This window comes from Ochotona princeps, chromosome 26 (genome assembly GCF_030435755.1).
Source record: "Ochotona princeps isolate mOchPri1 chromosome 26, mOchPri1.hap1, whole genome shotgun sequence".
NCBI classification, from domain to species: Eukaryota; Metazoa; Chordata; class Mammalia; order Lagomorpha; family Ochotonidae; genus Ochotona; species Ochotona princeps.
In genome coordinates, this window is record NC_080857.1 from 20,195,522 (window position 1) to 20,207,830 (window position 12,309).

The window sequence follows — 12,309 nt, forward strand, 5'->3', positions numbered from 1 at the left end:
CACTTGGGTGCAGGGTCCCAATACCTTGCGCCATTCTCAACTGCTTTCCCAGGCCACAGGCAGGGAGCTGGATGGAAGTGGAGCTGCCGGGATTAGAACTGACACCCACATGGGATCCCGGTGCTTTCAAGGCAAGGACCCTAGTCACTAGGCCACACCACCGGGTCCATAAAACATTCTTAAATCTTAAGCATACCCACATATACTTAAGATAAAGTTCATAAATTAGGTGTAGGAAGAGATTAATGATGACAGCTAATAATGAAATACAATGATTCTAAAAACATGTTGTCATAGGAGCTATTCAAAAACTTGTCACCTACAGGGTTGTTGCTGTGGCACAGTGCATTAAGCTTCTGCCTGCAGCACTGACAACCCATACGGGCACTTCTAATCTAGTTCCCTGCTAATGATCTGGGAAAGCAGTGGAGGATGGTCCAAGTTCTTGGGACTCTGAACCCACATGTGAGGCCCAGAAGCAGCTCTGGGCTCCTAGCTTTCATCTGGCCCAGCTCCAGTTGTTGATACTATTTGTGGAGTGAATCCGTGGATGAACAACCTCTCTCTGCATCTTCACTCCTAATTCTGCCTTTCAAATAAAAATAGATCTTTAAAAACCCTTACTACCTATTTCTGGAAATTTCCATGAAGTATTTTTGAACTGCAGAGGACCAAGGGTAACTCAAAGTACAGAGTGAACTGTGGATAAGGGGGCTCCTGGGCGTGAAAAGTTTGCCCCAACTGCTTGAGAGCAAGCTCAAAAGCTGTGAGAGCATCCTTTCTCCCTTAGCAAAATGAGACGCATGATCTTATTGCAAACGGGCCAGGTGGGACCCAGCAAGCACGACAGGTGAATTGGAAGACGGAGAGATGCTGGCCGTCACGGGCTGAGTGATGCTTTCGGAGGTCAGGGGGGCTCAGAACACACGGCTGGAACTTCATTTACAACGTGGGGAGGGGAGAGGATACAAACACACTGCCACTGCTGGGCCCCAGGGAAACGGACACGGAGGCACGGCTGGCAGCTAAGGGAAGCCATCATTCACAAGCAATCAAGGGCACGCATCACGGCATAGGGTCCACGCCCACTTGAGAAATTCAGGTGTCTCTGTCTCTGGGGCCCGTGAAGACATGCAGATCCACAGAAGCCCAAGCTCCTCCTGTAACACAGCGCCATCTTTGTGTCTAACCTGTGACATCCCTCTTTCCATCATTTCTAGATGACTTGTCATTGCTAACACAACGTAAAGGTTATACAAAGAGTGGTCATAGTGTATCATCCAGGGAAGAATGGCAAGGGCCAAAGTGTGTATGTTTAATACATGGGCTTCCCTTGCCCTGTCTCATTATTGCAGATGCTTGGCTGACTGGGTTTGCGGATGTAGAATCTGCAGACAGGGAAGGGTGCCATAGGTCTAAAAGTTGCTGGAGCACTCAGTGCAAAATTGGAGCCTCTCCATAAGAAGGATGCTTAGACCTTGGATGTGATGGGAAGAGAGGACAGAGGAGATGTTAACACGCCCCCCTTGGCAGGTGCCATTCCTTAAGCCATGATGCTCCGCAGAGATGCGAGGCAGGAAGAGACAGGGGACGCTGTTGAGAAAGGAGATTGTGGCGTGATATGGAACTGCAGGGGGGAGCTTGCTTCCCAGCGACCCATTCATTCATGAACGCATGGGAATTGCTTCCCTCCACTGAAGAATGGGGCAATGGAGAGAGGCTACAATGAAAGAAAAATGCATTCATTCAATAGGTGGCCCTGAGAATTTGAGTCTGCAGAGAGAAGAGTGTATGCCAGGGTAGGTTTCCTGATCCTTGCCCGCCAAGGATTACAGTCACCTAGTCCATGCGCTTCCTCTGATCTTTCTTCCTACTACCTACAATGGAATGAGAGAAAGGAGAAGCCGGGAACCCTATGGTTTCTGGACTCACACCGAAGCAAAGTGCTAACGGCTTTTTTTTTTTTTTGCTCCTGGTTTTTCCTCCCCTGAAACTATCATTAGACATTAAGTTCACGGATTTCCATCACCCTAGCAGGTTTTTAATGGAGCCTCAGGGTACCCAGTCCCTTGCTGTCTTATCTCATTTCATTAATTACATTTCATGATCACTGAGGGTCAGGAGGCAGTGGAGGAACCGGCATCCAATTTCAGGCAGCGACGGCAGTCTCAGAGATGGGCACGACAGATGATGTTAAAAAAAATCAATTCATCAGTCAGCTGTGACGCACAAATGACTCTCAGTAATAGGGTGAGGATAAGCTGAGTGAGGACGCAGATATCACATGGAACAACTTGATCCTGCCATGCGCGGGTGGTGTGGCGGGACACCTGCTGTAACAGTGCCCCAGCTCAGTGCCACCACGAACAGGGAGCTACCTCTAGGCAAACACAGCCAAGACACAGAGATTCCAGACAATTTAGAACCAAAATGTATTGCTCTTTGCATTCCCACAGTGGCCTTGTCAAGTGCTATAAGGCTGGGGCGAACATAAGAGGGATCCCTGGGGGACTTTAGTGCAAAGAAGGAAGACGTCCTTCACTTGGCAGCTTCAGCCATGCACAGAACATCCATCGGGGTCAAAGGCCGCCTGAGCCGAGCCTACAGTTCACTGTCATTTGGTAGCGCTGGGCCTAGCCAAGCCTACACTATCATTTGGGAACACTGGGCCTAGTGAGGAGACTCCTCATGCATCTCTCCGAGTTCAAGGCTAATCAACTTTGCTCTTTGGGCCTCTGCTTTTGGTAGGTCAGTATCAAAAATGGAGTCTATTTCCCTGCTTGCCTTTTGAATTAAGTCTGGGCTTGAGATTTGCTTTATCCAATACAACGCAGCATGATCACTGGAGTGACAGTTTCAAGCCTCAAGAGGTTTCTGGATGATTCTGTGTGTGCGCTTTCTCTGAACCCCATAATTCCCTTGTGAAGAGGTCAAATCAGACTGCTGAGCATCAAGCAGAGCCCACTGTCTTAGCTAATGTCACTCGGACTCAGCAGCCACCACTCCGCGGAAGAGCACAGCCAGTGTTAGCAGAGCTGCCCACCCTGTCCACAGATGCCTGCAGGCACCTGGAGGAATCCCCTGGAGCTGCTGGCACACAGGTATGCGGGCAGCAGATAAACATGTACAGTTTTAAGTCACTGAGTGTGGGGTGGCCTGATGTCCAACAATAGCTATGGACTGGAAATGGGAGCTGCTTGGAAGGGAAGCAGCGTTACCAGAGATCAGCACGTTGACAGGAGCAAGAAAACCAACCAAGCCAGCAACCAGTCATTCAAACAGACAAACAGGCCCTGAAAAAGCAAGGAACCCTTGGGTCACTGAGAGGGTAGGAAGCAATTTGTGGAGTTCTGGAAGACCATAGTGGATCAGCATTGGAGTGTGGGGGGAAAAGCCACTTCCTGCAATGCTGATTCCTAAATGGGTACAGTTCATATTCCAGCTGCTCTATCACCAATCCAGATCCTGCTATTGGCCTGGGAAAAGCATCTAAAGATGCCCAAGTGCTTGGGCCCCTGCCACCCACGTGGGGGACTCGGAAGAAGCACTTGGCTCCTGGCTTCAGGCTGGCCCATCCTCAGCTTTTGTGGTCATCTAGGAAAGTAAACCAGCAGATGGAAAATTGAATCTCTTCCTCTGTAATTCCTTCAAAGTAAATGATTTTTTTTTTTTAAAGACCTTGATCAGGGCTTTAACAGTACAATGTTAACAATCTCCAAGGGGGTCATGAAATTGAATATTTGGAAAAATCCACACACGGACTTAGAAAAATTGTTTTGCCCCCAAATGAGCTTTTTCAGTTCCTTTACATGAATCTTTTGAAGTACCTACACATAATACTGACCCTGAGTCAGCTAGAAAAGAACGAACTGGAATATAGTGTTCTTTCTTCTAGAAGGCGAGGTCCTAAATCACATTTCAGAAAGATTGTCCCTTAAAACAATTGGCGAACCAAGCCTAGGAGACTAAGAGCTACTCCTTTCTGCTCTCAGCAAGCTGCTTGTGTGAGCAGGGACCCACTTTCTGAAACACAGATGGGAACAACTCCACTAGGCTCCCAACAGGTGCAGAAGGCCCAGGCCTGGGGAACACAGTTGGGTTGTCACACAGCTGGCACTTCACGGGCACGTAGGCACTCCTAGGGACAACAGACAGAACTGCTGAAGCTGGGACACAATGGGGATGCCTGTGAGGAAGAGCCAGATTCCTGGCTCACGTGAGGCAGGGAGGAGTGGAGACCCCAGGGCAGCCTGCAGGGCTCTCAGGGTAGGAGACTTGGAAGGCAGCCCTGGAGTGGTCCTGGCATAGAACTGCCATCTACCTGTGCACTTCATCTTGTGCCTCTGAATTCTATTCCCTGCACCTCGTGCAAGACAAGAGCTGCACACACTCATTGTGTGTAGACAGGCTGCTGAGGCCTGGATTGACTTCTCCCCAAATTCTCCCGCAACCTCCCACGCCAACAGGTGGAAACAGGCCCTGGGAGAGATCGCTTTGCTAGTTAGAACATGGGGAATGGCAAAGGCAGGCTTCATGTTGTCAATGGTGGGCTCCAAACCCAGCCCTACATTGTCTGTCTGCTCCTTCCATAGGCGAAGCTTCTGGATTCACTCCCTCCTATCATGCCCAGCACCCTCAAGAGAAGTAAGTGGGAAAAGGACGGGGACATTTCCCGAGGGGGATGAGGCTCTGACTCATTACCACTCATCACCTGCAGCAGGTCCAGGAAACCAGATCCCGGGTGGGGACTTAGTGTGTGCCCACCTCAGAGGGCTCAGCTTTCAACCTGTGGCCAGCTGCCAGGGCCATCTCCCTGGTCCTCCCCCGCCAGCACAGCCTTTGACAGGCTGGGCTCCAGGCTGTTAATCTGCTCACACCCATCTCATTCCCCCTCCTCTTCTCTATCCGGGGCTCTGAAGAAAGGCCCTTGTGTCACATGGCAAAGGGGCCAGTTACTGCTGCTGGGAATTAAATCTGGGCTCTGCTGGGTTGGGAGGGACTCCCTGAGAGCTTCTGGTGGGCGTGGCAGGAGCCCTGGGATTGGGATAATCCCTTCCAGGAGAGCAGGCTGTCAAGCACAAATTAGGGGGAGCAGGTGGGGCCCCACCGTGGCCTGGGGTAAACAAACCAACCACAGGACATGCCAGCCTGCTGGGCTTTCTGGGCTTTCTCTTTGGCCCACTTCAGCACACCTGTACACTTGTGCAGTGCTGCCCGCCCCTTGCTGCCCGGTCAGGCTCTTTCCATACACCCCAAAGGCAAGACAAAGTCGGCTATCACTCAGGAGCAGCCTTTCTGTCCTCAGAAATAAGGCCAGTCCCCCTGGAGGTTACCTGGGAAGCAGATTTCCTGGCTCTGCCCCAGAACCAACGATTAGTATCCTCAGATCTGAGACTTGGCAGTTCTTTTTTGGTCACTGCCCCCTCCCCCATCCCTGCCTGGATCCCTGCACTCAGCACCAGTGCATCTGAGGCCAGGGTGTGATACAACAGCATAAGCTGTCATCTGCAACACAGTCCTCATATATGGGTATTGGTTCAAGTCCTGGCTGTTCCACTTCCAATCTAATTCCCTGCTAATGAACCTAGGAAAACGTGGGAATATGTCTCAAGTACTTGAATTCCTGCCATCCAGAAGGGAGACCCAAGCAGAGTTCTAGGCTTCCGAATCTGATCTTGCCAAACTCCAGACACTACGGCTATTTGGGCAGAGTGAACCAGCAGATGGAAGGTATGGGTATGTGTGTGTGTATCTCCCTTTCTGTAACCTGCCTTACAAACAAATCTTTTTTTTTAAAGAACCATTAGATCTCCATGACAGCCTAAGCAAAGGTGTTTTCAGGGAGGCGGGTCATTCAAGAACTTCATGGAAACAGAATGAAAAGATAACTTATGTTATCACAAAACACTGTTGAAATCCATGCCTATGAGGAGTCTTTGAACAGTCTGCAGAAAATGTGTATGAGGAAAAAAAAAATCATGCACAGATTCCATGATGTTTCTGCATAGAAATAAATAGTCCTTTGGCTCCATTTTCCACAGATTTTCTGAAGTCTCCTGGTGACTGTAAACCCTGAAGGACCCTTCTGAGACCAGCACAGCAAGTTCCCCTGTGCTCCTGCATACAGGAACAGCCACTCCCTTCCCTGACTCACAGGGACAGAAGCCTGGGGATATGCACAGCTTTGGGCCCAGCCGGGTTGAAGTCATCCCAGCTACTCCACTTGCAGCCACTGTTGTGGCACAGGTGAACCACAGGGAGACCTGAAATGCATTTCCAGAGCTGGGCACTATGGCCAGATGCTCCCATGTTTGGAGTGTGAGGGAGGTGGGTCTGGTGCCAACATTTAGAGGACATTCTGATTCTAGAACAACTGGGACCTAAATGTTAGTGGAGCCCCAGGCCTTGAGCAACCTCCTAATGTGTGTGCATGAGGGAAAATAGGAATGCCAGCAAATCTCAGAGCAGGGTGTTTTACTCTCTCGGGTCCTGGACACTGGCCCCCTCTGCAGACATTTTCGGTTGCCACAACAATAGGGAGGGGGATGACTTGCAACTGACCAGTGGGTAGAGACTGAAGTTACTCCTCAATCTCTCATAAGGCACAGAATATTATATTATATACAAGCAATTATGTGTCCCAGAGCATTGGCAAAGCCTCCGTTAGGAAAATGGGTAAAAGACACCATCAAAAACACAAACTGCTCCAGGGACATCTCTGGATTCCCTGTAGGCTGAGTGTTAATTCAGACTGTGATTTGGGGCTGGTATTTTCTTAACTGCCATTTGTGATTCTTTATCAACTGCGATGTGGATCAATCCAGGAGTCTGTAGGGAGGGACAGGATTCCAGGTGGATGTCACAGCCAGTCCCCAGCACGAGCTGGGCTCAAAGGACTTGGGTCATCTGATATCCAATAAACACGAAGACCAGCCTTAAACCTTTGATTCCCTTGGAAATTGGTCATCACATTAACAGAAACATATGGATGAACAAAAGTTCAGTTCTGGGCAGCCTGATCAGATTTACTCTCGCTCTGGACTCCCAAGGTGGGGGTCTACCCAACACTGAAGAGTTCCAAAACAGACTATTTCATGGATAAAACTGAATCTCCCACAAGTTAATGGAGTGGAGACGGCCATCGGTGCAGATGGAGGTCTCAATGTCCCTGCAAGGCCAGTCTTGAAGGGGTCTGATATTTCATTTACAGCTGAGCCGGTGTAGTTTGGAGCTTGATGGTGTGTGGAGGCGGGCCAGCTGCTGCTGCTGTAGTCCCCTCCTGATGTTTTCCCAGCCAGCACTGCCAAGCCCACACACAGTTTCTCTCTCCCTATAAAGAAGAATCTGGGTGTTCCGTAGCTGAAAACGGAACAATTCTACCTGTTGAAGGTCAAGGTACAGGCCACTCTTCCTTGACTGGCAAAGTCCCATGGACACCTGCCTCCAAGCTTGAGCAACAGAATGTCTCTTACCCAGGTTGGTCCTCTGAGCTGCACTCCCAAAGAGCCTGTGTGTTTTTTCCTCCAGGAGCAACTCTGGCTCCTGGTATTGAATTTTCCTCTTACCCATAATCTGGTGGCATCTCTCCCTCCCTTGTTCAACAAGAAAACAGGGATGTTGAGCGGGAAACACCTACCTCTCAGCCACCTTGGACATTTTCAAACAATGTCTGTCGATCTGTGCATTCAAAAACGCTATCTGAGAGGAGAGAGAAAGGGGCTGTTAGGGTCCTAATACAATTCCTTTCTTCCCTTCAGCCCATGAACCCAAATCCTACATTTCCACTAAGACCCCACACCCTCTTTGGCAAGCCTTTGCCCATCCTACTGCTTTGTGCACCAGTAGCCAATTTGCCCTGTAGGAAATTTTTGCCACACTTCAGATTCATTCTGTAAAACTGCACCTAGGTCACATAAGTTGCCTGTTCTATGTTGTATCTGAAAGCTAAACCTAACAGTGAACAGCAGCAACTTAATCTACAAAGAATGGATGGGAAGCATGTGTGCTAAAACCGCCTATTCTCAACTAAGCCCCAGTCACTTTTCCACTGCCCATCCTTCCCACGAACATCACACCCCAGGCTTGGTAGACTCAACTAGAACCATCCCATACTGATTTTTACTCATGTTTCTTTTTTCCTTATTCAACTAAATTCAGAGAGGCAGGCATGCAAATGTTTATCCCCTTGGGTTTTCCTACCTCTCAGATACCACTGAAGCATAATATAAAATGGAGACCCTGATGGTGCTTTAATACCAGTAACCACCACAAGGGACAGGGGCAATGAGCCATTGTCTGTAGACTTGGGACTCTCATTAAGAAGGAATCCAAACCCAATCAAGTAATGCTGGGAACTGCTGGAGGAAGTCTGAGAATTCTTCCTCTCAAGCTCCATGGGTAAAGACTCGGTGGTCCCTGAAATGGACTTCTATGGTGGTTTCCCGAAACTCAAAGCTCACTCAGCCCTCGGAGGTGAGCATTAAAAGGGTTCTCTTGCTGGTTTATTTGTTGGTTATCTGGCTGTGTCTGCTCTGGGGATCACAGCCATGAATTCACTCACCTGTCTCCGGATGTCATCTTTCGTCGTCTTCCTAATTGGCTGACTGGGTATGTGCACGGGGCTTTGTGATTGGGATTCTTCCGTTACACCATACACAGACTAGAAGGAGGAGGAAGGAGAGAGAATTATCTGCCCTTAGAAGGGAAAGGTGGCCTAGGAGACAACAGGCCCAACCCTCACCACACTCATCAAATATCTAACTATAGATGATAAATGGACTTGGAGCGAATTTCTGCCTCCTGAAGCATCTCGTTCCATCTTTGGTTTATCCCTGTCAGAAAATCTTCCCTTGGCCTGGACATTCAGCCTTACAGCTAAGACACTTGTGTCCCACGTTGGAGTCCTGGAATCCATTCTGCCTTGGTGACCTATTCCAGCTTCCTGCTCACGCAGACCCTGGGAAGGAGCATGTGTTGCCCCAAGAAATGGAGTTTCTTACCACTGCCATAGGAGACCTGGATGAAGTTTCTAGCTCCTGGCTTCAGCTGAGCCACTGTAGGCATTTTGGGGGTGTGTGTTGCATTTGAAACCTGTCTCTATTTCTTTCTCTTGACCACTAATATAGATGAAGAAAAAAATTATAAAATGAAATGTTTTCTTTTATTGAGCTGTAAATGGTCTCCTTGTATGCAGCTACTTCAACAAGTTAGTGGCTAAACGGGATGAAAACATGAAATGATTTTGGATGCATAAAACTTGGAATCCATGCATTATCTTACTGCATGTTTTTGATTTATGCTGTGAAGATGCCCTCATTTATGAGTATTTCCCCAAATGTGTCTTGGAAGACCATTTGCAAATTACCACACTCACAATCTTGAGGGTGGCTATGGGAATCCCTCTTTTATCAAATGTCCCAATGTGATTCTAAGGAGAAGTCTAAGTCCAGCTGCTGAAGATGAGCCACAAAAGGTTCCTTCTAGGCTTTCTGTTGGTCAGCAGGGGACATACTCATCAGGTGAGAAACAGAAAGAACCAGGGTTCAGGTTTCAAACAGCTTTCTGGCCACACATTCCCAGGTGTGGCTGCATTCAAAGGGATTTCTGATTTCACAGGCAAAGCTCTTGACCTTAGGAAAGACCCAGCACCCCAAAGGTTATACAAGGTGCAGCTAAAACCTGTGATCCGGGGACATTTTGACAATATGGATGTGGCATTCTGGAATGTTAGATCCCGTAAAGAGTAAATGAAGACTTTTTAATATTAACAAAGTTCAATTTAGTGACTATTGTCATCTCAGTAAATGACAAAATGCCTAACCAAATTTAAGAAGTTTCTATACATATTGTACACACACACATGGTACACACACACACACACACATTTTTCATGTCTCTCAAACTTCAAAAAGTTCATGGGAAGTGTAATAAAAATAAGCTTATTCAGGAGTACAAATTTTTTTAAAACATGCATAGATTTAAAAATTATATATAATTATATACAATTATAGAATTATATAATACACTATGTATTATATACTATTATATAATTATATAATACACATTACATACCACACATTATTATATATAATATATAACAATATATAACATATAATATATATAATTATAATAGTATATACTATAATCATCTATAATATATAACAAATATATAATTATAATAATTATATATAACAAATAATTATAACATATGACATATAATCATACATATAAAATAATTATATATTATAATCATATCATATATTTTATTAAATATATTTTAATATTTCATATAATTGTGTATTATATAACTACACAAATATTATATATTCAACAACTATATTAATAAATATTAATATATTAACATATCTACATATATTAAGACTATATCATACATAATATTACATAATATATAATATAATATATAATCTATAATATATAATATCATATTATAATAGAATATATTAATATAATGTAATATATGATATATAATATCATATTATAATAGAATATATTAATATAATGTAATATATGATATATAATATCATATTATAATAGAATATATTAATATAATATATGATATATAATATATAAATTAATGTATAATGTATAATACATAATATGTAACATCTATAACATTATAATATGATTTATATTATATCTTTAATATTATACATTATATAATTATATAAAGTAACATTCATTACATAATTATACATTACATTATCTATGTTTATATTATATTTCTTATTATATTTATTTTTAGATTATTTTTATTTTATTAATTATATTTTATATTTTATTTTATTTTATATATTTAATTATATAATACATATTTATTATATATAACATATATTATATAATTTATACTATTTTATTATATTATTATATACTTACAATCATTATAATTAAGTATTATATCATATAATTATAATAAAATCAATAAAATAATTTATATAATTCTACAAATATAATTATAAATTATAATTTGTAACTAATATTATAAATTTTAATTATATATCATGGTTATAAACATAATTATAAATTATAGAAAAACATAATTATAAAATACAATATTCTAATAATATGATTATAATTATATAATCATATAAATTATATACAATGTATACTTATGTTTACATAATATATGATATATGATATATGTAATATAAAATGTATTATTATACAAATATAATATAAAATTGTATAGAATATAATATACAATTACATATGTTTATGTTTAATTATATATATATATATAATATGTACTTCCATAAATTTTTTTGAAGACCTTCCACATTGAATTCAGTTCAAAATTTTTTGCACCAAAATAAAACTTAAAAACTTCTAGATTTCCATGGACTTTTAAAAGATGATTTATTTGTTTAGTTGAAGAACAGAGTGACAGAAAGCAAGGGGGAGACACACAGACACAGACACAGAGCGAGATCCCATCCATCCACTGGTTCACTCCCCAGTGTTTGCAAAATCCTGGGCAAGGCAAGACAGAAACCAGGAATGAGCAACTCCATCCAGGTCTCCCATGCAAGACACAGGAACAGGTCACCGTCTGCTGTTCGGAGCACCAGCAGGAAGCCTGGTAGGAAGTGACAAGCAGCTGGGGCCCAAACCAGGCACTCGGTCCAGGACGTGGGTATCCCAGAAGGACATCCAATGCAGAACAGCGCCCTTACTCCATGAACTTTGTGAAGTGCCTCTGTGTGTGTGTGTGTGTGTGTGTGTGTGTGTGTGTGTGTCTATGACTACAGGCCAGAGAAAACTGGTCACTGCACGAAATTGGGAAGCTTGGGGTCACATCTTAACTTTTTATAGTATCATGGAGGATATCATGTTCACCACAGGGCATTCCTTGGCACTGTGGTGAGGGTGGGATGTAGGGATTGAGGAACAGTTTGGGGGTGGCACCCACGGGTATCCTGTGGCCCTTTCCATCAAGTGAGACACATGTGACCATGGGGCCATTCATGGTTAAACAAGATGGTGACCTGGGTGTGGACAATCTACTAAAAGACAGTCGCTTGCTTCTGAGCGCCCAAGTCTATTTTATCTGTGACCTTTCCCATGTTTTTTTTCTGCCTTCGGTTTCCTTTCCTCCCTGCCACCTCCCAAGAGTCAGCCGCCACAGGCACTGCTTCTGCACACTTGACCTCTCTTCCAGGAAGACCCCAGCAAGTGCAGCAGCCCTTCACATCACATTTCTGATCCTCTGACCTTGTTTCATTGTTTCATTCCCCAGAACACCTGTGTATATCCCAATGGCAAGCACTGTGCCAAGCACACCCCAGCCATTCT

General features: G+C 44.2%; 1 protein-coding gene across 6 annotated transcripts in view; it reads right to left on the reverse strand.

Moving 5' to 3' along the window:
- The window catches only part of RGS6 (regulator of G protein signaling 6), a 461,403-nt gene that overhangs the window by 62,833 nt on the left and 386,261 nt on the right, over nucleotides 1–12,309 (reverse strand). For all 6 annotated transcript variants that reach the window (XM_058655286.1, XM_058655288.1, XM_058655287.1 and 3 more), the window contains exons 11-12: nucleotides 8,561–8,659; nucleotides 7,637–7,698 (exon numbers count right to left, since the gene is read on the reverse strand). In XM_058655286.1, coding sequence (XP_058511269.1) covers nucleotides 7,637–7,698; nucleotides 8,561–8,659 — 161 coding nt within the window. The remainder of the gene's footprint in view (nucleotides 1–7,636; nucleotides 7,699–8,560; nucleotides 8,660–12,309) is intronic.